The sequence below is a fragment of the Plecotus auritus genome (genome assembly GCF_963455305.1).
Source record: "Plecotus auritus genome assembly, chromosome: 5".
NCBI classification, from domain to species: domain Eukaryota; kingdom Metazoa; phylum Chordata; class Mammalia; order Chiroptera; family Vespertilionidae; genus Plecotus; species Plecotus auritus.
Window position 1 is genome coordinate 15,916,934 of NC_137776.1, and position 25,747 is coordinate 15,942,680.

Below are 25,747 nucleotides of genomic sequence, written 5' to 3' on the forward strand. Positions count from 1 at the left end.
ATGGTTTGTGTTCTGAATATGTTTGAGCTCTGAGCACATTCAAACTAGCGACTCCCTGTGAATTCGCCCTGGTGCAATGGCTCGTGATAGAGTTTTCTATAGAATCCATGCACAACTTCTTTTTTTTTTTTTTTCCCCATGCACAACTTCTATGGCCAGAAGGTCCTTGAAAGAACATGTGGTTATGGCAAATGTGAGACCATGTCTTCAGTTCCTACCCCAACACTGAACCAGAAATCGGAGTTTAGGTGATGGGGTCAAAAGGGTTCTGAAGTCACAAAAAAAGTTTACCAAAAAAAATTATCAGTGTCAATTTATAATAGCTAAGATTTGGAAACAGCCTAAGTGCCCATCAGCAGAGGAGTGGGTTAAAAAACTGTGGTACATCTATACAATGGAATACTACGCTGCTGTAAAAAGGAAGGAACTCCTACCATTTGCAACAGCATGGATGGACCTGGAGAGCATTATGCTAAGCGAAATAAGTCAGTCAGAGAAAGATAAATATCACATGATCTCACTCATTTGTGGAATATAATGAACAACATAAACTGATGAATAAAAAACAGATCCAGAGATAGAGAAGCATCGATCAGACCATCAAACCTCAGAGGGAAGGCAGGGCGGGGTGGGGGGGAGGGGGAGAGATCAACCAAAGGAATTGTAACCAATGAACATAGACACTAGGTGGGTGAGGGCATGGGGGGGCATGAAGGGATAAGGACCTTAATCAATAAAGAAAAAATATATATTAAAAAAAATCAGTGTTGAACGGGGTGCCCAGGGAACAGTATAAATGGCATATCAACTATCTGCACCTGATATCTGTTAGGAAGATGCAGTCTTCAGTTTTCTTTCTTTTTTTTTTTCCAGTTTTATTTCCTAAACAAGATTTAAAGTAGATTGTGATGATCAATTTAATATAGCAACTTGGCTGGGCCATTGTGCTCAGATATTTGGTCAAACATTATTCTGGGTGTTTCTATGAAGGTGCTTTATGGATATTAACATTTAAGTCAGTGGACTTGAGTGACTCAGATTACTCTCCATTATGTGGGTGGGCCGCATTCAATCAGTTGAAGGCCTTAAAAAAAACGAAGACTGACCTCTCCCAAGCAAGAAGGAATTTTGCCAGCAGACAGCCTTTGGACTTGAATTGCAACTCCTCTCTAGTCTTCAGCCTGCTAGCCTCCCCATCAGATTTTGGACTGGCCAGGCAACCACAGTCATGTGAGCCAATTCCTTAAACTAAATCTCTATGTATATTTGCTGTTGGTTTTGTTTCTCTGGAGAACTCTGACTAATAATAAAAATGTTAATCTTGGTTGATTATAGGTTTATGGATATTTATTATGTTACATTCTGTACTTTTGAAATTATGCACATGTTTTTAAACCACTACTATAAAAATGTTGGGGAAAAAACCTTAGAAACCTTTTTATAAAAAATTGTAGCATGCCCTAACCCAGTGGTCGGCAAACCGCGGCTCGCGGTTTGCTGCTCTGTTGACTAATGAGTTTGCCAACCACTGCCCTAACCGGTTGGCTCAGTGGTTGGAATGTCAGCCCATGGATTGAAAGGTCCCAGGTTCGATTCCAATTAAAGGCACATACCTCGGTTGCAGGGTCAAGCCCCAGCCCCAGTCAGGGCATGTATGGGAGGCAACCAATCGTGTCTCTCTCACATCGATTTTTCTCTCTGTCTCCCCTCCTTGCTCCCTTCCACTCTGTCTAAAAATCAATGGAAAAAAATATCCTTAGGTGAGGATTAACAAAACAACAACAATTAAATTGTAGGATGTAAATGTGGTAGACAGTTAGACAGACACAAGCAGAGCAAGGACGAGGGGCCAGGTACAGAACATCACCAGGGCGGAAAGCCATGGGTGCCTAGCAATGGTCAAAACTGGGAAAACAAGAACCTGACCCCCAGGGTAACCCTTCCTTCCCCAGCATATCACTGGTCATGCGGTTTAGACACCCTGACCTTTCAAATCACTGGTTATATGGTTCAGATCCTCTCCTGGCCTCTCCTCCCCTGGCATGTTGCTAGTCATGTGGGTTAGACCCCTTTGGAGAGGAACATACAATGGGGCCAGAGAACAGCCCTTCGTCATTCAGCCTCCAGGACAATGAGATTCTGACCTCATCAACTACATGTAGTCCTCAGTTGTATTTCAGCTCCAGAGGAGGTGCCTTCTTTGGTCTCTGTAACTTGTTTCCTGAGCCCATTTCTTCTACAGCTCACTTATTCTACCTCTGTTACTTTCTAAACAAACTTTCTCTTATAGTTTGAGTCTTGGCTCTGAATTCTTTCTTAACTAATTCTCAAATACGGAGATCTCGCTGAAGCGAGATCGAGATCAAACTGCCGGTAACATTCTGGTGCGGTTTGGCTGATAACATAAACATTAAGCTTCATTGGATTCAGCTTTTGACAATAAGCACAAAGGAAACAGGATGCCCCTGGTTTAAGTGAGTTCTTCACCAGACCAATTTAATTCTTTCGGACCATTCTTGCTGCTGCTGCATCTGCCTTGGATGAGATGTGGAGAAGGTGAAAGGGGGGAAGAAAGGAGCATCCCATTGGAGATGAATTAATGATAAAGACAGTAATGTCATCTCTGCAGGAGAGTACATCCAGAGAGGACGCTGCAAGCCAGAGAGGTGGCCTCAGGGCCTAGAGAACGAAAAGCTCTGGACCTGGGCCAGACGCTGGGATGTAGTGTCTCCTGCACCACCGACTGGTGTGGCCATGGCCGAGCTTCTTGGCTCTTCTGCACCCCAGGCGCAGGTGTTGTCTGAAAAAATGATGAGCCTGGTTAACCTTTTGCCCTACATTGTACAACTCCACAAAGGCTAGCCTTCTTCTAATTCAATAAGTTGTAAAAACATTGTCCTACCTCAGTTCCCTGAGTGTGTGTGTGTGTGTGTGTGTGTGTGTGTGTGTGTGTGTGTGGTATAGGAGGTAGGGATGGGGTAGGTGGGGTGGGATGACTTAGCTTCCACGACTTTTTAAAAATATATGTATTTTTTTATTGATTTCAGAGAGGAAGGAAGAGGGAGAGAGATAGAAACATCAATGAATCATTGATTGGCTGCCTCCTGCTTGGGTTTAAGCCTGCAACCTGGGCATGTGCCCTTGACCAGAATCGAACCTGGGACTCTTCAGTCCTCAGGCCAAGGCTCTATTCACTGAGCCAAACCAGCTAGGGCTGTGCCTTTTTAAAAAGCAAAAGACTTAGCATTTGTTTTAACCTATTTTGTTTTGTCATCCTGAGCCAGTCCTTTGAATTTCAGACTTACAATTTATAGATTTGCATGTCTTAGTTGCTGTGACAGCTTTCCCTTAGACCTACCTTCCACTGCCATTCAATGTAGCATACTATGCAAAGGTATAAATCTTTAAAATATGAGCATCTCCCACTACGCAGACCTGGGAGGCTACCAGCTAACTGTGTCACCTTGGGTACGTGGACTCTCCGCCCTGTGTCTGTGCTTCCTCCTCCATAAGAGAGGCAGGAATGGTCAGAGAGGGCCCTTCCAGCTGCAGAGTCCAGTGACTGATGTGCGTGGAGCAGCTACGCCTGGTTGAAAGAGGGACATTTGTAGAGACCCTATTCAGTTCAGATTTGAATTCACCCTTCTTATCTGTCCATAGAGCTTTAACAAAAATAACGCTGGGAACACACACAGAAGAGCTACTGGAAAGATGTCAGGGGTCTCAGGCGTTAGCTGCTTCATTAAAACCCCCCCGAAGGCACAGCCCCCATATTCTCTAGAAATATCATGCCCCGAAGAACATCTGCACACTCCCTTCAGGCCCCCGCCTCTGCACCCCTACAGCGATGGTGCGGGTCTCTCAGAGTGCGTTCTATGAGATGCCGGGCTCTTAACAAAGTCCCCTTTCAGAGTCTCTCACCGAAGGAGACCGATTTCCTTTGCTTTTGTTCTCTCCCTGCTTCTGGGGGCATCTGCTCAGACTGGTGCGCTCACATGCAGGAAAGCAGATTTTTTGTGTGTGTGTGTGGTTGCTAGGAAACGGTGACTGAATGAAAATAATTTGTTTTTTAAATACACCCCCAATGCCCCAGCCAGGAGGGGGAAAAAGTCATATATTTGGGACAAGATTGTGATTCTGACCTGGAGTTCACTTTTTTTTTTTTAAACCTGAGTAGGATTCAGTTTCCCATCTAAATGATTAATCAGAAAGCAGAGAGGATATGAGAAATCCACCTCCCTCAGGGTTTTTATAGCACTTGGCTGCAGACCAGGGGTCAACTGGCCAAGCAAGGATTTCTGGGGAAGCCAGTGAACCTCTGACCCCTTACACACTTAGGGTGATTCTATTTGATGTCTGTGGACACAGTGGAAATCCCGAAGAACCATTACCTTGGTGAAAGCAACCCCCATTCTGGCACTGGTCTCCTTATCATAGTAGTAAACACTTCCTCTTTTGCTTAAAGCTTGCTGGTGGTTTCCAGTTGCTCTTAGAAAAATGTCTAGACTCCTAACCATAGCCTGTAAGTGAGTCTCCTCCATGCCCCTGGACAGAGGCAGTTTGTTATTCTGGCCCATCTAGGCCTGGGTGTCTGTTATCAATACCACTTTGGCTTCATTTCCACTCCTTTCCATCCACCAAGTCTCTCGGGGACTTGATATCTCAGCTGTTCTATGAGTGACAACAAAACTCTAGATTTGGATTTTTATAGATGAGTTGTTGCCTCCACATTACATTTATATTGCACCCAGGAGGTTCCATCAGGTTTTGTTGAGCCTGAAATTTATACAAATTGAATTTCATAAAATTTAAGAAAAAGAATGCAACATTGTGAATGCAGGGTTAAGTGTTTGCTTAGAACCATTAATCACCACAAGGGATTGGAGTGATGTATCTATAAGCCATGGAAACTGCCCACATCCAGGATCACTGCTGGCCTACTCTCTCTTTTCACCCTCTATTCCCTTGGCTAAGTCCTGTTTGCCAAGGACTTAATCAAATAACATCTGCATAGTTGGATTTATCTAAAGGGCATTTTGTGTAGTGAAAAAAAGCCAATCTCAAAAGGTTACTTACTATGTATGACTCTGTTTATTTAACATTCTAGAAATAATAAAATATAGAGATGGAGAACAGGTCAGTGTTGTCAGGGGACAGGTATGGGGGTAGGGAAGGTGGGTGTTACTATTAAAGGATAGCACAAGGGAGTCCCTTTATGGGACAGTTTTGTATGATGATTGTGGTGGTGCTTACATGCATCTTAACATGGAATCAAATTGCATAGAACACACACAAGTAAGTGCATGTAAAACAGAGTAAGTTCATAGTCTAGTTAATAGTATTGTGCAAATGTCAATTTCTGGTATGATATTGGTCTACAGTTATATTGATCTCACCACTGGGAGAAGCTGAGTGAAGCGTTCTATTACTATATTAGCAACTTCCTGTTAGTCTATAATGAACTCAAAGTAAAATTTGTTTTGTTTTGTTTTTTAAAAGGTGATACAGCTTTTACCTGTTCCTGGGATGCTTGCTTTTGGAGTCCAGCTGTGATGCAACGAAGTCCAGGCCACATGGAAAGGTCATGTGTGGGGTTCTGGGGTGACAGTGCCACGTGGGGCCCCAGCCAGCCGATATATGAGTAAGGAAACATTCAAGATGGCTCCAGCCATAGCCATTATCTGCTTGTGAGAATCACTATGTGAGAACTGCCTCGATGAGCCCAATGTCAAGAACCATAAAGTCATTATTGCTGTTTGAAGCCCTTAAGCCATTAAGCAACAACAGATGACCAGAGCACCATCATTGTGATCTGGGTACCTCTGTGCCCCACTTCATGTGTGACATGAAAGAAATAATGGAACTGGCACCCCAACGTGCATGAAGTAAGCAATCAAGTTAAAAATCAACGTCAGTGTTTATATGAGGCTAATAAACGTTAGCTACAATTATTATTATTGATTTTTTTTTTTTTTTTTAGAGAGAGAAACACCGATTGGTTGCCTCCCGCACGCACCCTGACCAGGAATCGAACCTGCAACTTTTTGGTGTATGGGACGATGCTTCAACCAACTGAGCCACATCAGCCAGGGCAGCTGCAATTATTATTATTGTGTATCTAAACTATAATCAAAGGACAAACAAGATATGAAATAGCCCATTTAGCTCTGGGTCAATTCCAAAATGTCACTAAGTGACTCATCTCTTCTTATCCCCAGAGACTGTGAGTGAGCACTAGAACTTGGCAATAGAGTGACTTCTATATTGAGCACATCCTTGGGTGACCTCTGTCCTCTGGTTTGCCCATGGGGTAAATGTACATTCTAAATATAAATGATGGTTCTACTAAGTTATCCCCTCCCTCTCAACCCCAGAGGGAGTAACTTTTTTCTCCTGTGTGGGTAAAAGCCTTCAGAGCTAAAAGTATTTGTGGGTACTAATCTCCTGCTTGCAGTCAAAGAACATTCTTTTATGAAAAACATCTGTTGTTCAAACAACACTTGAGCTATTTTGGAAGTCTATTGTGTAATACATAGCTTTATAAAAGACATTATTTCTTTATTTTCCCCCTAGTTTTAGCACAAAGTGCACTAAATCAAATTAAGGCCCCCTTTTTATTATACCAGTTATTTATATATTTTAAATTATCCTTTATCACTCCACTCTTTTTTAAAATATATTTTTATTGATTTCAGAGAGGAACGGAGAGGGAGAGAAAGATAGAAACATCAATGATGAGAGAGAATCATTGATTGGCTGCCTCCTTCACGCCCCACACTGGGGATCGAGCCCACAACCCAGGCATGTGCCCTGACCAGGAACTGATCCGTGACTTCCTGGTTCATAGATCAATGCTCAACCACTGAGCCATGCCGGCCCAGCTATCACCCTACTCTTAAACTCTGGACCACATAGTTATTGTCAGCGTCCCTATGGGTTGGGCCAGCAGACCATCTTTGGAAGGACGAATCTGCAGGAGGAAAGCAGAATTGCTGAGGAAGAGCCTGGGGTCCTGAGACCACCCCCAAGGGGTCTGAATTTCCCTCAAGGACCAGTGCCTCATCAGAGGCCCAGGGGAGGTGCTCAGTGTGGCTGCCTGGCTGCCTGGCAGGGCAGGGATGTGCTGCTGCAATAGAAGCCCCCAGGCAGTGCTGGAAAAACACTTAGAACTTCAGACTTTGGAAGATGCCCAATCATTAACCCTTAGGTTCCAGTTCTTGCCCCGGATCTGTACGTTTCCTTTGGAGGTTGCCTTGGAATCTGGATTCACAATGGCTAACTCAGCACAGTCAACCTTGTCTGTAATAATCCCTAGACAAAAAGAAACAAGAGAAAATTGATGTGTGGGATGGGGATGCTGAGGGAAAAAGCAGAGGTCTAAATACACACACACATACACACGATGAAACAATTTCTGCATCATCAATGTGAACTCTGAGTTATCATAAAATAACAGTAAAACATAACCTGGCTCACTATGTCTTCCTGCTGCAGCTGTAATAATATTATCCTATTTAATAAAAGAGTAATATGCAAATTGACCATCACACCAAGACACAAGATGGCTGTCCCCATGTGGACACAAGATGGCTGCCACAAGATAGCCTGCAGGGGAGGGCAGTTGTGGGAAGTTAAGGTTGACCAGGCCAGCAGAGGAGGGCAGTTGGGGGTGACCAGGCCTGCAGGGGAGAGCAGTTGGGGGGGGGGGACCAGGCCTGCAGGGGAGAGCAGTTGGGGGAGACCAAGCCTGCAGGAGAGGGCAGTTGTGGGCGATCAGGCCAGCAGGGAGGGCAGTTAGGAGTGACCGGGCCAGCAGAGGAGGGCAGTTGGGGGAGACCAGGCCAGCAGGGGAGGGCAGTTGGGGGGGACCAAGTCTGCAGGAGAGGGCAGTTGGGTGGGACCAGGCCAGCAGGGGAAGGCAGTTTGGGGGTACCAGGCCTGCAAGGGAGAGCAGTTGGGGGGGACCAGGCCTGCAGGGGAGGGCAGTTGTGGGCGATCAGGCCAGCAGGGAGGGCAGTTAGGGGTGACCGGGCCAGCAGTGGGCGGGCAGTTGTGGCAGGGGCAGGCCCGCAGGGGAGAGCAGTTGGGAGGGACCAGACCTGAGGTGGAGGGCAGTTGAGGGGGGGACCAGGCCTGCAGGGTAGGGCAGTTGGGGGGGACCACACCTGCAGGGGAGGGCAGTTGGGAGCCAGTAGTCCTGGATTGTGAGAGGGATGTCCAACCGCCCATTTAGGCCCGATCCCGGTGGATCCCAGTGGGATCGGGCCTAAATGGGTGGTTGGACATCCCCCAAGGGGTCACAGATTGGAGAGGGTGCAGGCTGGGCTGAGGGACCCCCCCCCCCCATGCACGAATTTCGTGCACCAGGCCTCTAATGATGATATATTTCCTGAAGGCCTTTATTATTAAGGTCTTCACATCCAACGTGGCTTTGAGTGCAAATTTGCATTTTATCCAATAGATTCTGGGGAAAATATCACGGAGTTGCCTGAAAACTAGGACAAATATCGCAGCAGCTAGAGAATCAAGAATTCCTGCCTTGCAAATGACCCCAGTTTACAAAGAGACACAGCTGTCCTTGCCTCTATCCTGACCCCACTACTGCAGTGTCTAAAGAATGACAGTGACAACAAGCCCTTTAAAAAAACAAATATATATATATATATATATATATATATATATATATATATATGATTGATTTTTTACAGAGAGGAAGGGAGAGGGATAGAGAGTTAGAAACATCGATGGGAGAGAAACATCGATCAGCTGCCTCCTGCACACCTCCCACTGGGGATGTGCCCGCAACCAAGGTACATGCGCTTGACCGGAATCGAACCTGGGACCCTTGATTCTGTAGGCCGACGCTCTATCCACTGAGCCAAACCAGACAGGGCAACAAGCCCCTTTTAAGTATTTGAGAGAGTCTATGGGTTCAGAATTGGGAGAAACAATGTGGAAAAAAAAACACACATTCTTGCATATAGATTCAACTAAGTGTTTCTGGGCTGTTTTACTCCCCAGCCCCTCATCTTGCCTAGCAATATGAATGTATCATCCCACTGCTTCATGGACTCCATGGTTTCTGATGAGAAATCAGCAGTTAATTTTATTGAGGATCTCTTATACATGATAAGTAGCTTCTCTCTTGCTGCTTTCAAGATTTTCTTCTCATCACTGGCTTTTTAAAAAAATATACTTTTTATTTATTTATTTTAAAATATATTTTATTGATTTTTTACAGAGAGGAAGGGAGAGGGATAGAGAGTTAGAAACATCAATGAGAGAGACACATCGATCAGCTGCCTCCTGCACGCCCCCTACTGGGAATGTGCCTGCAACCAAGGTACATGCCCTTGAATGGAATCGAACCTGGGACCCTTCAGTCCGTAGGCTGATGCTCCATCCACTGAGCCAAATCAGTTAGGGCTCATCATTGGCTTTTGACAGATTTTTCTTAGTAGTGTATGATAACATCTATTGCAAGATTCAGATTACCTCATGGTTAAAGCAGTGTCTTCATGGTTTTATTCTATGGCTTTGAACCCAGTGAACTTTATATTAAAAAACACACATGATATTAGCTACATAAAAGATAAACCCATTGACTTGATTTCCACTATGCCATTTATAGGCAAAACTAGAGGCTCGTTGCATGAAATTCGTGTACTGGGGGGGGGGGGGGGGCGGGGGGAGTTCCTCAGTCCGGCCTGCGCCCTCTCGCAGTCCAGGAGCCCTCAGGAGATGTCCAGCTGATGTTTGATGTCTGGGAATCAGGCCTAAGCCATCAGTTGGAAATCCTTAGCATTGCCATGGAGGCAGGAGAGGCTGCTGCACTAGTCAGCTGTGAGCTTGGCTTCAGGCTGAGCGGTGACCACCAGGGGGCAGCTCCTGCGTTGAGTAGGATCAGGCTGAAACCAGCTCTCCGACATCCCCTGAGGGGTCCCGGATTGCGAGAGAGTGCAGGCTAGGCGGAGGGACTCCCACAGGTGCACGATTGGGGCCAGGGAGGGACACGGGAGGTTGGCCAGCTGGGGAGGGACTGTGGGAGGGCTCCAAGGCGGGTCTGGCCCATCTCGCTCAGTCCCAATTGGTTGGACCCCAGCAGCAAGCTAACCTACCAGTTGGAGGGTCTGCCCCCTGGTGATCAGAGCTAGTGGTTGAGCGGCCTTAGTATATCATTAGCATATTATGCTTTGATTGATTGAATGAATGACCGACTGACTGGACACTTAGCATATTAGGCTTTTATTATATAGGATAGTGGCCTGCTATACCTTGAAGGTTTCTGACACTTTATGCAATTAAAATAACCACCTGCAGCTGAAACCGGTTTGGCTCAGTGGATAGAGCGTCAGCCTGCGGACTGAAAGGTCCCGGGTTCGATTCCGGTCAAGGGCATGTACCTTGGTTGCGGGCACATCCCCAGTAGGAGGTGTGCAGGAGGCAGCTGATCGATGTTTTTCTCTCATCGATGTTTCTAGCTCTCTATCCCTCTCCCTTCCTCTCTGTAAAAAAATCAATAAAATATATTTTAAAAAAAAAATACTAAAAATAACCACCTGCAAACTATTTCAAGTGTAAAGATTTATATCTTCTTGACTCTGAGAAGGTATCACAAGCATGTCTTTGTTTCTTATGGGAAGCTTTGAAAACATTCCAAATGCAATTGAGAATCCAAATGGATTAATGCTTCATGTACAATGCAAATGATAAAATTTGCATACACAATCACTAGTTAATCCATTGCTGGAGAAAAACAAAGTTGTGAGCTCAAACTACGTCCCAAAATGGAGAATTGGACTAGGAAAAAATATGTGAATAGGAAAATTCCATCCTCTGATTTATCTTAAATTTCCTCCTGTGCTTTGCTGGGAGTTTGTGAAGCAGTCACACCAGACCTGATACTTTTCCAGCAACTATCTGAGGGCAGGGATTAAAGCACTCATAGTACAGATAAAGATGTTGCTTATCTTGCCATAGCTGTAGGACATTTGAAGAATGTATTCATGGCCCGGCTGGTGTTGCTCAGTGGTTGAGCATTGACCTATGAACCAGGATGTCATGGTTCGATTCCTCATCAGAGTACATGTCTGGGTTGGGGGCTCAATCTCCAGCAGGGGCGGGGTGCAGGAGGCAGCTGATCAGTGATTCTCTCTCATCATTTGAGGTTTCTCTCTCTCTCCCCCTTTCCCTTCCTCTCTGAAATGAATAAAAATATTTTTTCCAAAAAACATTTTTTTTAAAAGAATGTATTCACGGAAAATGAGACCCAAGCTAACTCCAAAGAAATTCTGAAAGGCATTTCCATCATAATAGTAAAGAATCTTATAGAACACTGTAACAAATCCAATGACTCAGAACCCAAGCTGTCTGGCTCTTAGCACTGGTATAATTCCAGTTCCTGGTGTAGCTGACTTGTAAAAGAAGTACCCACATCTAGAGGTTGTGGCTCTTATGGAACACTGATATCCCCAAAAAGTGTCAGGATTAGAGGACATGCTCAAATCTATTTATTGGGTAAAGTATGTCCAAAGTTATAAGAAAAAAATCCCCTCATATAAAGAATTTGATCCAGCTGGAAAAAACAGATTAAAAACTGTGGCTAAGATCCAAGTTGTAGGTTTTCATGGAATAGTACAAAGTGTGGTAATTAATTTGCAGGAAAAAACACAAGTCACCAACTATTTCAAACAATAAAAATAGAAACATGTTTGAAAAAAAAAAACTTCATTGAGTAATTCTAGCAAATGGAGTAACTATAACTAGAAAATATGGAAATTTTAAAAAAGGTGAGAGTAACTCTAAAATAGTAGAATAAAAATTCAAAGTTTTCAGTTTCTATCATGTACTTTAAACATTTTACTTGGGAAATTTTCAGTATCAAAACCTTGTAGGGAAACTCTCCTGAAGTAGAAAAGAAGTAGGAGAAAAACTGTGTGGCTTGAAAAGAGGAAAATGTGATTCAGTTAGAAAATACCTTGAAGCTTAGTCTCTGAACATATCAAAAATGCACAAGGCAAAACAAAACAAGGCCAGCTAGGAATAGAGTAAGTCCCAGGCAAGAACCAAACGGAAGCTTTAAACAACCCAAATTCTCCTGAAAACAAAGTGTCATGGATTCATCCAGTGAGAGAAGGAAGGCCCCAAAAGCTAACTAAAGACCCTCAGGCATCTCTACTTCAGAATTCCTTGTGTACAAGCCAGGTGAAACCACAGGAACATTTCAGAGAGACACTTTCTCGCTTGTATTTGAAAAAGTTAAAGACCACGTGACTGGAATTGGGTCCCTCTACCAAAGGCAAACCAAAAGGCTTTCAGGAAGGTAGGCCAACGCTGGAGAGAAATTCCTTGGATTTCATCCAGAAGAAAGTGATTGGCCCAAAGGGTTCAAAACAGATTTCCTAATATGTTTTTAACCTTTTTATTGTAAAGTAAAATGGATACAGTAAACTAGACAAAACCAAAAGTAGATCTATTCATCTCTCCAAAGGATCAGTAACTGGTGATCCGAACACTCCAGAACCTTCATTGGCTTCTAACTCAGATCTGTCCTTTCAGGCCAGCACTGCCTTGTTACATAAGCCCCCAGTCTCTTATGGCATCCTCCAGCACTTTCTGCTGAGCCACTTGGGGGTCTAATCTGGAAAGGAAGGCAAGGAGGAATTTGTTCTATTGGTAGAAAAGGAAGACTGCATGTAAAGCTCCTTCTCAGAGGAAACCTCACTTAAAAATGGTCTTGCTACTAGGCAGCCTAATATACAAGATAGTATCTTTCTTTACCCAATTAACTGCTTGCAAAACACTCACGTTATGATGCTGACAGGACCCAGCTTGATGGCTTCCCACTGGTGAAATTTGAGGCCATTTGAGCATCAAAATGCATGATAGTATAACTCACCGAATAAAGCAAGAAACCTTAAATCCATACTAACGTAAATGAGTAAATAAATGCAGAGATGGGGAAGTTGTTCTCTAGAATTAGCAAGAGAATAATTCCCACTCAGAAATTAAGTGAAAGCTTTAAATCCAATGCATCTAAAAATAGACTATAAATATGTAATATACTTAAATATATTTATGTATATAATAACTATAGAAGGTATGATGGAATTATAAAGTCACCAGTGAATGTTAAAACTATGGGTGAACTTTGGTGATGTGCAGTATACTTTTACAGCAGCCCCCCACGTTACTAAGGTTACAGGGGAAGAACAGTAAATGTGCAGTGCAGAAGCAAGGCAACTACTATCTCAACCAAATGAGCAAAGCTGACTCCACCAGCATTGAGACGAACCATCATTCTAGAACCTTTCCTCTTCACACTATTATACACCGAGGACACTGTATCACTTCACAGTACTCCTGCCAAGAATGCGAAACTCAAAATATAATTGCAAGGAAACACCAGACAATCCCAAGTTGAGGGACTTCTACAAAATAACTAGCCTGTATTCTTCAAAAATACCGAGGTCTAGAAAGACAAAGGAAGGCTTGGGAACTGATTCAGACACAAGGAGACTTCAGAGATATAGACAGCTAAATGCAGCATATGACTCTAGATCGGGTCTTGGAGGAGAAGCTGTAGAGATGATTGGAGCAGCTGTAATGCGAATAGGAACTATATTGTAGTGTATGGATTCGGTTTCCTCATTTTGATAACTATGTTATGGTCATATAAGAGAATGTCATTGTTCTTCTTGGGAAATACACACAGGATTATCTAGGGGTAAAGGGTACACTGTCTTCAAATTACTCTGAAATGGTTCAGGGAAGAGAGGAAAACAGAAAAGAATATAGCAATGGTGTAAAAGTTAAAAAAAAATTGATAGGATTTTTCCATACTATTCTTACAATTTTTCTGTAAATTTAAAATATCAAATTTAATGTTACAGACAATGCTGCAATGTTTGCAAAATTCACCTCTTTCAGAGTCTGAGATACCATCCAAATTCAGTTGTTCAAGTTTCTTGTCCCAGAGGAACTAACAATTTGGATGCTACATTTTCCCTAATGTTAAAAATAGGAACTATGAAATAAAACTTCTAATAGGGACGTGATAAAAGTACAAATTTTAAATCAGTATTTATCTAAATACTAACTTCCTTAATATTTTTTTCTATTAGTTCCTCATCTTATCTACTTAACAGGAGGAGACAAGACCCTTAATTTGGGGAAAATTCTTATCATAGAAATATTCAAATGGAGGATGGGAAATCACTTGTCAGGAGCATCTCAGGATTGTATATATTAGGCAAAGGATTGTATGTATTAGGCAAAGCTGAGCTTCTAACTGCTAAGATTAAAATTTAAATACTCTGTTTAAAATTCCACTTAAGGAAGAGTGCTGGCAATTTAGAGAATTTCGAAGTCTAGAACTCTCCTCTTCTCGGCCCCCAGATCCTGCTGTCTTCAGGGATGTGCTGAGCATCAGTCAATTTCCGGGTCAACAACTCTGATCCTGATGCTGTTACAAAATAAACCATCCATCTCTGGGTGCTTTGGTCAGCATCTGTTCATTTGCTGATCATTTTAGAACATTGGTTGTTGGGAAAATTCTGAATCTGATTTGGAGCAGGGCTTTGTGGCCACAAAAACTCATCTGATCAACTCCCAGGGCATTTGTGATCCCACTGGAGGATCACCCAGTCCAATGCGGTCATTTTGTTCCATGTGATACTTTCTTCTTCCAATACAACCTGAAAATGTGCAGGTGGAGTAGAAGAGCCCGCGCTCAGCTATCAGAGTCCCTGGGTTCGGGCCCAGGACAGCCACTGATGTGTGGTGGAAGCTGGACCAGAGCCTCTCAATGCCTCAACTTCCTCCCCCAGAATCCACCAATACTGCTGGGTGCGGACCAGCCTTTCTCCAGGCCTGCAGCTGGACAGGGGAAACCGGACCTGTTCCCTTCTCTCCATCCCATCTCCTGGGACCCACCAATCCCCATTGATTCAATTTTCTTTTCTCAGGATCTACCCCATTCTCTCCATTCTCAGGGCCACTGTGAGGACAGTTCGGATCTTCATCATTTCCCACATGAAATACTACAATAGCCTCTCGTTAACTGGTCCTCCTTCCTCAACCACTCCCCTCTCCCTCCCTCCACTATGGTTCCTTCTTCATAGAAGCTGCCTAGAGGGCTATTTTTCAAAATGAAAATCTGATCATGCCCCTCCCTTCTTAAGGCTTCCCTGGCTCCCTAATATTCCAGTTACCCCTTCTGTCCTATCTTTGATCTTCTTTCCTTTTCACTGTACGACCCACATCTTACTGTCTATTTACTTATCCCTTTTCCCCCACAGTAAAATGGATAAAGGCAGAGATTTTTCAAAATCAAATTCCTATGACTGGGACCCGGCATGGTGCCAGGCAACTAAAGTACACTGGAGAAATAGAAACCCGATTAGTCATTGGCACTTAATTTTAATTAACAGTTCAGAGGAAGAACAGACTAGAATAGTGTTTACAATCAACTTCTGAAAAATCACATTTACATAAAGGAAATAAAACAGGCCAGAAATCCCAAAAAGGTGGAGCTCGATTATTGCACTTGAATAAAAGGCGCTGTTCGGGGCAGCATAACGTGTAGGCCCCACAGGCCAGGAGGAGGAGACAAGCACAGAGGACAAGCCCCCAGGGAGTATTTATTCTGGATTCTGAACTCTCTAGTGGCCTCAAAAACATTTAACATTTTGAAACATTCCGTTGGAGCTCTTTACACAAGTGACTGCTATGTCTTCAACACACATTAGTTGCACCCACGCTCTTCGTTACAATTCTTGCACAAGTTTGAAAGTTTGAGGTATGGCTGGACCTCACATGCTGGGACACCTGTTACACCAACAGCACCCGGAGCCCAGGCCGTGGAGAGTGGGGTAGGGAGAGAATTTCGACTTTGTACACTTTTAGGGACCAAAACTGTGGCTATCGTTTAATTCAAGCACTCTTCATTTTGGTCATTTATTTCGGAACATGAGAAAAAGTGACAGGGTACGAAATCAATGCTAAAGTAATTCCTAAGCTATTAGTAGAAAATAAATTTTAAATTTAAAAAGTCCCAGCCACATTCTTGAAGTGGCACAACTGCATGTATAAGAAAAAGGCTGTAAACTTATAGAAAAGATAAACTCTGACTTCTAAACAAATTACAAAATTGATTTTGCCCTTCCCTTGAGTGTTATACAGAAAAATGTAAACCAGTGGACCTAGTTACCAGAAAACACTTGTCCTCCTAAGCCGAGGGACAACCTTAAAGTTTGGCCTGAGCTAGTTTTATCTTCAAGTTTTCTCCGAGTTTGTCCATGAACTCAAACGTATTCAAGTAGTCAGAACGCTGCACGCTGATGGAGGGAGAAAAAGAATAGACAGTTTAGTCTCTGATCTGTGGCAGGCAGAGAAAACGTCCTAGGAATGCTAAAGTAGCATTCTGTTTACTTCTAGAAGAAAACGAATTAACGCTAATAAGCTACAAGTTTGGGGCTGATGACTGTAACCCAGGCTACGGGCAGCTTGAGTCTGTGCCACATACATTCTGAGGAGGTTCCTGCCCTGTGGCTTTGAGGGGAAAGGATCGCAGAGCTTTAGCTCAGACTAATGCCTTAATGCCTGGGAGAATGAAGCCATTCGGGGCATGCCATGCTTTCACCCACATCCCCACAAGCTGTCATATGTCCTTTAAAAAAAGTTTTAATGATCTTATTTCTGTGTCTTACCTAAAAACAAAAAAAGAGCCTGGCTGGTGTGGCTCAGTGGTTGAGTGTCAACCTATGAACCAGGAGGTCACAGTTTGATTCCCGGTCAGGACACATGCCCAGGTTGTGGGCTTGGTCCCCAGTGGGGGGCATGCAGGAGGCAGCCAATCAATGGTACTCTCTCATCATTGATGTTTCTCTTTCTTTCTCCCTCTCCCTTCCTTTCTCTGAAATCAATAAAAACATTAAAAAAAAAACACACACACCCAAAAATAAACACAAAAAGACAACAAAATCCTGCTGAGAGGTGCCTACTCAAATAGGCTACAAAGGTACCATACCAATAAGGACATGCCAAGCACTGTACTTTTGCTACAACTTTAAGATAAGAAAGATGTAGTGACTAAGTAAATCCTGGGGCATACGGACCCTAACTGAGATCTCCGAAGACACACAGTTGGGACATGGGATTGATGTTAAACTTAGTGTTTCCGGAGGTGAATCAGAGTAAACAACTCTGACTTTGAGGACAAAGTCTCCGATTAGCAGCTAATCCAGCCTGGATACGTGTTACCATGATCTCAGACATATCCTGGGCAATACATGGGCCCTCGACCATGTGACTGCTGGTTACAGATACCTAAGGAAGAGACTCTGACCAACTCAGCATCTAATCCCTGTGCTGCTTACTGTTCTCATCTGTAAAGTGAAAAAATAGAGGGCGGAATAAAATAGCCTCAGGGGTGCCTTTGTTTCTGTCCATAATTTCCTTGTTAAATGAAATGGAACCTTGCCACCCAACGGCTGTCCACTGGATCAGGGGTCAGCAGACTACACTGGCCCCTGGACCCAATCCAGGCTGCAGCCTAGTTTTGTACCTAGTTTGACTGAAACGTTGCCACACCCATTCTAGAGGCTAATTATCTGCGCCTGCTCTCAGGCCACAGAGACAAAGCTCAATAGCTGCTTAGCTTTGAAAAGGCTGTATATTCACAAAGCCTCAAATGTTTATTGTCTGACAATTTAGATAGTGTCTGCTGACCCCTGAACTGGATGATAAGTAATGAATTCATCTACTTCCAAAAAGCACCGATGTTCTGAGCCCAGCGAGGGTAAGTGGTCATTTGACCACAGAGCCCGCGGCGTCTTATACCTACTTGGGTAAACCTTTAATACAAGCAGCCAGGTCCTTGGTCATGAAGCCAGCCTCGATGGTCTCAACACAGACGTCTTCCAAAGCCTTTGCAAAGAAGCCGAGCTCTTTGTTGTTATCAAGCTTAGCTCTGTGGGCTAACCCTCTGGTCCAGGCAAAAATGGAAGCTGAGAGAGAAAAAAGCAAACACACACACGTCAGTCATACCGGCTAGACATATCCCCAAATGTTTCAGTTCCCAAAGATAGAATTGTTTTTTGTTTTTGTTTTTTAAATTTAGGTGACTGACTTCATCAGATGCTCTCCTCAAGCACTTTAAATTTTAGGAGAGTTAGAAATACTTTACTGAATAGAAACTTTTGAAAATCTGCATGTTTGTCGGGGAAATGCTTTGGGTTTTGTTAGAGCTGCAAGGAAGCACATTTTCATTGTGTGGAAGGAGCTTGAAGCTTAAGGCACTTACTAATTTGCAGAATGTCACAATCTCTTCTATCTCTTGTCTATATTGGTCTCCCCTCCCCTTTCCCTTTCCCTATCCCCCCCGCTCTGTCTCTCTCTTATCCTCACCTGAGGATATGATTAGAGAGAGGAAGGGAGAGAGAGAGAAACATTGATTGGTTGCCTCCTGTACGTGCCCTGACTTGGGATCAAACCCCCAACCTGTAATCTCTTTTGAATGTGTGCTATCCTTGGAGCTGGGTTAGAAGGATCTATTTGCGTGGCTCTTAGATTCTCAGCCATATGTGACATTTCAATGCCCCAGAGGAAAAGGAAAATGCTGTTGATAGCATTCTCCTCTATGATGTGTACTGTCCATCCCTCCAGATGAAAAAGCATATATTGCGTATATTTTAAGAAGCATATTAAAGCAGCTCTCGTTAGGGGAACAAGTCAGCTGTGTGGTGGTGATTTTACACACAAAGCACCTGGCGGCCAAAGGAACACGTCAGAGTCCCTTTTGGATCTCCACTCTCTGGCTGGATGTCAGTGTAGCAGTTAATCACCGTCTTACCAATGGGATTGGTAGATGTCTCCTGCCCCTTCTGGTGCATGCGGTAGTGACGTGTCACAGTCCCGTGGGCAGCCTCTGCTTCCACCGTCTTGCCGTCTGGACAAATCAGCACGCTGGTCATCATGCCAAGAGAGCCATAACCTGTAAGTGGCAGAGCGTGAAGTACTGGCTTCAACTGCATGGAGAGCCCTGGGTCGCTCAGGGATGAGAGCAAATGACCTCATCTTCACAGGTCCCGGTAAGCCAGACAAACATCATAGTCCTTTCCCCTCACTTACTGATCTCGGAGGCACCTGCTCCAGGGCTCAGGGTCTGACTGCCTGCATTCCACCCTAGTTCTGTGACTTTCTAGCTACTGAGGCTCAGTTTTCTAACCTATAAAATGGGAATAATAAAACACCGACTTCATCGGCTTGTTGTACAAATTAGGTAAATACACCTACGTGCAGGAATAAACATGAAATTTATTTATTCCTGAGGATGGCACCTGCCACAGAGTAAGAGCCCAGCGCATTACTGCTTTTCTTACATGCAGATGCCCCCTGTTCTGGGAGAATAAACACCAGTGAGCTGTCTTGTGCCATCAAGCTGCTCACAGACTCACTGGGTTTGGTAAGAAAAGGCAGGTAGAGAGGATGGGATGGATCCAAGAACATTCCTCTCATCCTTACTCTCTCTAGCAGCCCCACCAAAATAATCATACTCTGTGGTTTCCTATTCTGGGAACCATATTATAACTTTTAAGTCCATGCAACTGATTTTTCTTCTTTTACCACTCTTTTACACTGGATTTCAAAGAACACATTTCTCCACTTTTGCTATTTCCCCAAAGCACCTGAGAAGTTAATGCAAATTTATAATGGGCCTTTATTTTTTATAAATCTGAGAATAAGTAAATAAATGTAAATAATTTCTTAAACTCATCTTTGACACAGTTAGAAATTCCTGTGTGGGGTTACGAGTTCCTTTCATGTCCCTGTGTCGGTCTGAGGCTTCAGCAAATTCTCAAACACTTACTGACTGGAGAAGTAAGTGTAGGACACTTCCCTCTCCATGGTGAGCTTGCCTATGCAGCAATGCTAGGAGACACCAGTTGGTATCACTGTCAAAATAGAAGCTGTAAGTGAAATGTTTGGTGTGAGGCCAAAGTAGTTCATTCCCCCAGAGAAGAATAACGTGAAGACAGCCCGGCTGCCTTTTAATCTGTTTAGCTGCCTTGAGGTCACACTTATCTAGGGCCTCTGCCCAGACAGCCTTGGTTCCAGGCATCCTATCAGTGTGCTCCTGGCCACTGCCCTTCAGAACTCCTATTTCAGTCTTTTGAACCTCTGTAACTGACATTTACCGTTGAAATTTCACCCTAAATACGCTCTTCTTGTTGCCAGGAGGCTATGTAGAAATGATGGAATGATCTGGGTCCCTTATGGAGAACTCTGAGGACAAGAACGTTTCCCTTACCCACCATGGAGTCATCACAAAGCAACACTCCTTCCTCTCCTGCATCCTGAGGATTAGAAGCTACAGGGGAGCAAAGGGTGTGCAACTCACTCATCTGACATCACAGTGGCCTTTAACTGCGTTGACCTACTGATTTTAAAACTGATAAGAGATGTTTAACTTTTTCATAAGGGAAAGGAAAAGTAGTCCTTCCTGGGAAAAGCAAACATAATTCAAGTCGACACAAACATTCACCAGGGGAGTGTCAAGCTGACACTGAAATTGAAGGGCAACTTGGTGCTGAGGGAATCAAGGGAAGGAGTGTCTGTTGATTACACCCGACACATCTCTGAATTTCTATGAACAGCCCTGGGCTTCACTGCTCAATTCCTCTGTGTGTCAAGCTAAGCAGGGAACGCGCAGAGCGGCCTTCAGGGCTGGCTGAAAGGGCATGAGTAGCTCCTGTTGCCGGAAGCGTGAGCCCTTGGATTCCTTTTCAACCCTTTGTTCCCTGCTGTGCTAGCTGATGCCAATCAACTGTAGAGAAATGAGGACTGGTGGCTAGTGTCCGCTTCCCCTCTAGTGGTCTGTTTACTTTCGCACCCTCAATCCCTTCACCTTGCTAATAGCTGTTATTGCAGCAAGACAACGGTGGTTCAAGCTCAGTAAGTGCAGCGAACAGGGAAGGGTCCTAGAAAAGCAACTGGAAGACATGGATCTCACACCCAGCTGTTTCTCACGGGATGTGTGCCTACAATGCCTTCACCTCCGGCCTCAGTTTCTTCATTTGTGAAAGGAGGAAGGGAAAGAGAAGAATAAAGAAGAGGAAGAAATAAAGAGGAAAGGAGGGAAGGAAATAGAAAGGGAGAAAAAGAAAGAGAGAAAGCGGTTGGACTAGGTAAAAGATTTCAAAATTCCCTTCTAGCTTCCAGCTTCATGTATTTTGAGGCTATGTTTTTAGGGGAATAAACATTTAGAATTGTTTAAAAAAATAAAAAAAGAACAATGAGCTCTTGGAGAGATCCCTCTTGGTTATTAGACAGCCCAGGCCCCTCACTTTACCCCTCCTTGCCAAGTGGCCTAGCTTTTCACGTTCTCTGAGGGGAAACAAAGGCAGGAAAGGGAGTGATAACTTCAGGTGGGGAAACTGTGTTAACACATCCAAGGCTGGAGCCCAGGGTCTCAACCACTGAGCTACTCCCGGTGTGACCCTGAGGAGTAGCTTCCCCAGTCGGAGCCCAACTTCCTCTTCGGTCAGCTGAGCAGAGGGGCCTGGATGCACGGCAGCACTCATATTTCATGTTTTTTACAGACAAAGGCTACAGAACCCTTCTTCCTAAACCGGAAGACCACTGTGGCATCCCTCACCTGCCGCAGGACCCGCTCCGCCTCGGCTTGGTGCCCCCGCTCCTTACCTTGGGCCACGGAGTCGGACTGCACGTCGCCATCGTAGTTTTTACAGGCCCAGATGAAGCCTCCCTCTGACTTCATGGCTTGGGCCACCATGTCATCGATGAGCCTATGCTCATACCAGATCTTCTGGGCCTCAAACTGGGGCTTGTACTGCCTGAGAAAGAAGAGAGACAAGAACAAAAAAGGAGGAAAGTTGGTTTTGTGAGGGAAGTCACGTGCTTCTCCGAAGGGGGGCTGAGGGGTGGGGCCGGAAGCAGCATTTTTAGTGGAAGCAGCACAAACTTAGGAACCTGACACGGGCTCAGACCCCTGCCCAATCATTGTCAAGCTGTGCAACCACTCTGGAGAGATGTGAGAATTAAGCAAGACAGGGGTTTCCCAAGCACTACTTTCAGTTTTCAATACACTGCTGGTCAGATTCTTGGGATTCGGCTTACTTTATGAATGTAAAGGGGCGGGGGGCGGGGGGGGAGAGACCATTCTACTGCTTGATATCATTCAGGAAACTAGGACAGCTTCCAGGCGTGGAACATGGGCAGCAGGAAGAGGGATTGAAACGTCTCATGAAGGAGATGTCCAATCTGTGCCCTGGCCTGAACACTTGCACCTAAAAGGGAGTTAAAACTTAACCCATGCTCACATGTTGTTGAATCTACAGTTGTTATAAATGTAGACATCAACCCAAGAGGCTACACTAAAGCAGAGTTTTCAATCACGGCAATGGGTTTCAGACAGAATAGAAATGGGCCAACTCAGAAATTCATGCTCGAAAAATTAGAACTCTCAATCAGTAACAGAGCACCTTCTTCAAACTACATAATTCTGGCTCTGAAAAAAAAAATGTGGGACCCGGATTTGAGAACACATTTATCTTCGAAAAGCAACTTAGAGTGATTTTGTTTCACTCCTATTTAATCTGTTTCACTCTTGTCTTTAAGGGATAGTGATGGTTTTCACTCAATTTTCCCCAGAACCAAAAGGATAAGCATGCAAATTCTATACTATAGATGCCAGCTTGAGAAAAAGGAAGGAAAAAAGAACCGTAGTTACTTGTCATAGATCTCCTGAAAGATGTCTTTAAAACGCCCATCATATTTCTTCAGAATAGTGTTTTTGGTGCTCAGGTACAAAGGCCAACTCTTAGACAAAGCCATCTGGAAAGAACTGTGTGCAAACTCTTTGATTGATTTATCTTGATTGTACATCCCCATGGCAACACCACCACCCTCTGTGGGGGGACACCAAGGAAAGAAAAAAAGAGAAATGGGGTACAGTTGTAACAAGTTTAAATCCACCCACAACCACAAATCACCCAATTCCCAGCTCCCATGTCTAAGCCCAGGCTTCAAAAAGTCCCGGCCAGGCTCCCAACTTGAATATCCCATGAGCTCCTGAGGCACAGAATAGGCTGGAAATCAGGCATAGTTAAGGACATTCTAAGTTATTTTAAAAGGGCAATAGAGATGATATAAAGAGATACGGTTTTTAGGATGCTGAAGATACTGAAATACGAAAATCCACCGATAGGAACCAGAGCTATACTCAAGAAAGGATGAATAATTTTTAAACTGTCCTTTCATACTTTTAAATTTTCAAACCTGTATTTTAAACTCTAAGTGTGCATTCAATCCTCAGCCAGAGAATGAAAATTCTCGTAATTCCCTGGACATTACGGACGGTTCACACCGTCATTGGTAGAAAAAGTTAGGCTACATGTAATCACTGGTGTTTCACAACTCTTGTTCGTTGAACTTTGTTATTGCTGAAAGACAGAACTTGAATTCATTCCACTGTCCAGGGCCAACATGGGCACAGAATGTGAAAGGTGCTGAAAGCAGCAGAGCTAGATTCCATGAAAATGACAAGACCCATGGATACAGAGAACAGACTGACAGCTGTTGGAGGGCAGGGGGTTGGGGGCTGGGTGAAGGGATTAAGCAAAGAAAATAAAAGAAAACTCATGGACAGACAATAGTAATGTTATTGCCAGAAGGAAGGGGGCAGGTAGAAGAAAGTAAAGGGGGGATGAGTAGTGATGGAAGGAGACTTGCTTGGGGTGGTAAACACACAATATACAGATGATGTATTGTTGAACTGTACACCTGCAATCTGTATAATTTTATTAACCAATGTCACCTCAATAAATTCAATTAAAAAGATTATTTAGAGGAAGCAAGGAAAACAAAAGCTAGGTAACTTTTGCATTTTTGTTTGTGTGAATGCTTTTAATAACTTCAATAATGGAGAAAGAGGGTCCCCTGTTTTGAGTGGAATTTACCATAATGGACCTTTGGAAGCAGGAGAATGTTGGGCAAGAAAAGGCAAAAAACAAATGTTCTACTCCCACAGAATAAATACGCAGATGGGCAAGAAGAACATTTCAGCAGTATATAACACAACCGTTTTTTAATACAAAAAATTCACAATTTTTCTCTTTTTTTTATTATTATTGATTTCAGAAAGGAAGGGAGAGAGAGAGAGATAGAAACATCAATGATGAGAGAGAATCATTGATCGGCTGCCTCATGCACGTCCCCTACTGGGAATCAAGCACGCAACCCAGGCATGTGTCCTTGACCGGAATCGAACCCGGGATCCTTTGGTCTGCAGGCCGATGCTCTATCCACTGAGCCAAACCAGCAGGGCTCTTCACGTTTAATTTATATAACTCGTGCACAACAGACTCCTGGCATCCTTCCCTTCGTGATTTCAGAGAAATGCCTATTTATCAACCTGTCTTTGCCTATAAGCATTTCCAATTGGGTGGCTCATCCCTTTTGTGCCCTTATCCAGGCCACAGGAAGGGTGGAAGCCAATTACTTTTTTATTCAGATTTAAGGTCCCGTAGTAATGTTGTAGATTCAGGTTGCACTTTTAGGCAGCCACACAACAAACTTTAAACAACCAGAAACAATGCTGCCTAAACAATCTGTGAAAATATGACCATGATGAACTTTAATTGCATACCTTCAAAGTTATGTACCACGTATGTCTTTTTTTGGGATCCATCACTTGGCGTGTAGGTTATCTCTACTTTTCCAGGCCCGGGAACAACAAAATCAGTTGCTCTGTACTGTGTAGGGGGCAGAGAGGGAGAGGTATTAAAACAACGACAACAACCAATATTCCAACAAGTGTTACAAAGAATAGGAAAAAAAATCATAGGACAGAGCTGGAAGACACCTAGACAAATAGCACAGTGCAGCTCAACCTTCTTTTATTTTAGAGATGGGGACGAGGAGATCCAGAGAGTCCTGGAAGGTAATCAGTGGTAGCACACATGAAAGATCAGTATTTATTGGGTGCCTACCACGCACAGGGCGGTTTTCTGAGCTCCGGTATGGAGAGGAGTGAGAATTAACCAGGTATTTTCCCTTACCAAGGTGGGCATAGATAAAGAGTGCTATAGGATGGCAGAGGAAGAGAAATGACATGACCTGGAGGTCAGGGAAGTCTTCCCATAGGGGGTGATGTATACTAGTTGTGGTATTGAGGATGATAAAGAGCGAATGCCTTGTCCTCACTGTAGGACAGATGCTTTAAGTGAGTAACCAGTTCATCTTATTATCTCATTTGATTCTTCCATCACTCTTACAAGGAAGGGACTGTGGTGTTGTGGAAATACGCATCTAGGGTCAAAAGGCTTGGGATCTGGTCCTTGGACCTTCAGAGCTGTCTCTTCATGATTATCGTCACTGCTAATGCCTAGCCCAGAACTTGTCCATATGAAGCAACCTCTTGGAAGGAGGAGCGAAGGTCGGTGGCCCTTAGAAAAGGGCCGTCTGAGGAAAGCCATCTCTCTCATGGCCATGAAGCTACGCTAGTGGGAGAATGTGCGCAGCCTGCACTGGGCACCTGTTAAATCTTGGCTGCATTGTGCCTTCTTCAATGACAGAGAAGACTAGTTTCAGTCAGGTATCAGCATCCTTTGGTTGTTTGTATCGAGCGATACTAGTGACAGCTGGTAAAAGCTGTCAGATAACGATGAAGGCTCACTATCTGGAACACTCTGACATATAAAATCCTCTGCTATGGCAATTTATT

At 43.9% G+C, this 25,747-nt stretch overlaps 1 protein-coding gene across 8 annotated transcripts in view; it reads right to left on the reverse strand.

Annotated features, from left to right (window-relative positions):
* Positions 1-6,671: 6,671 nt before the first annotated feature.
* Positions 6,672-25,747, reverse strand: part of IDH1 (isocitrate dehydrogenase (NADP(+)) 1) — a 36,945-nt gene continuing 17,869 nt past the window's right edge. For 6 of the 8 annotated variants that reach the window (XM_080668057.1, XM_080668054.1, XM_080668053.1 and 3 more), the window contains exons 5-10: positions 24,671-24,776; positions 22,754-22,931; positions 21,706-21,857; positions 18,854-18,994; positions 17,846-18,008; positions 15,405-16,337 (exon numbers count right to left, since the gene is read on the reverse strand). In XM_080668057.1, the coding sequence (XP_080524183.1) occupies positions 16,247-16,337; positions 17,846-18,008; positions 18,854-18,994; positions 21,706-21,857; positions 22,754-22,931; positions 24,671-24,776 (831 nt within the window). In that variant the 3' untranslated portion in view covers positions 15,405-16,246. Of the gene's footprint in view, positions 7,312-15,404; positions 16,338-17,845; positions 18,009-18,853; positions 18,995-21,705; positions 21,858-22,753; positions 22,932-24,670; positions 24,777-25,747 lie in introns of those variants that run through there. The other 2 variants (XM_080668058.1, XM_080668059.1) reach the window with 1 other exon arrangement.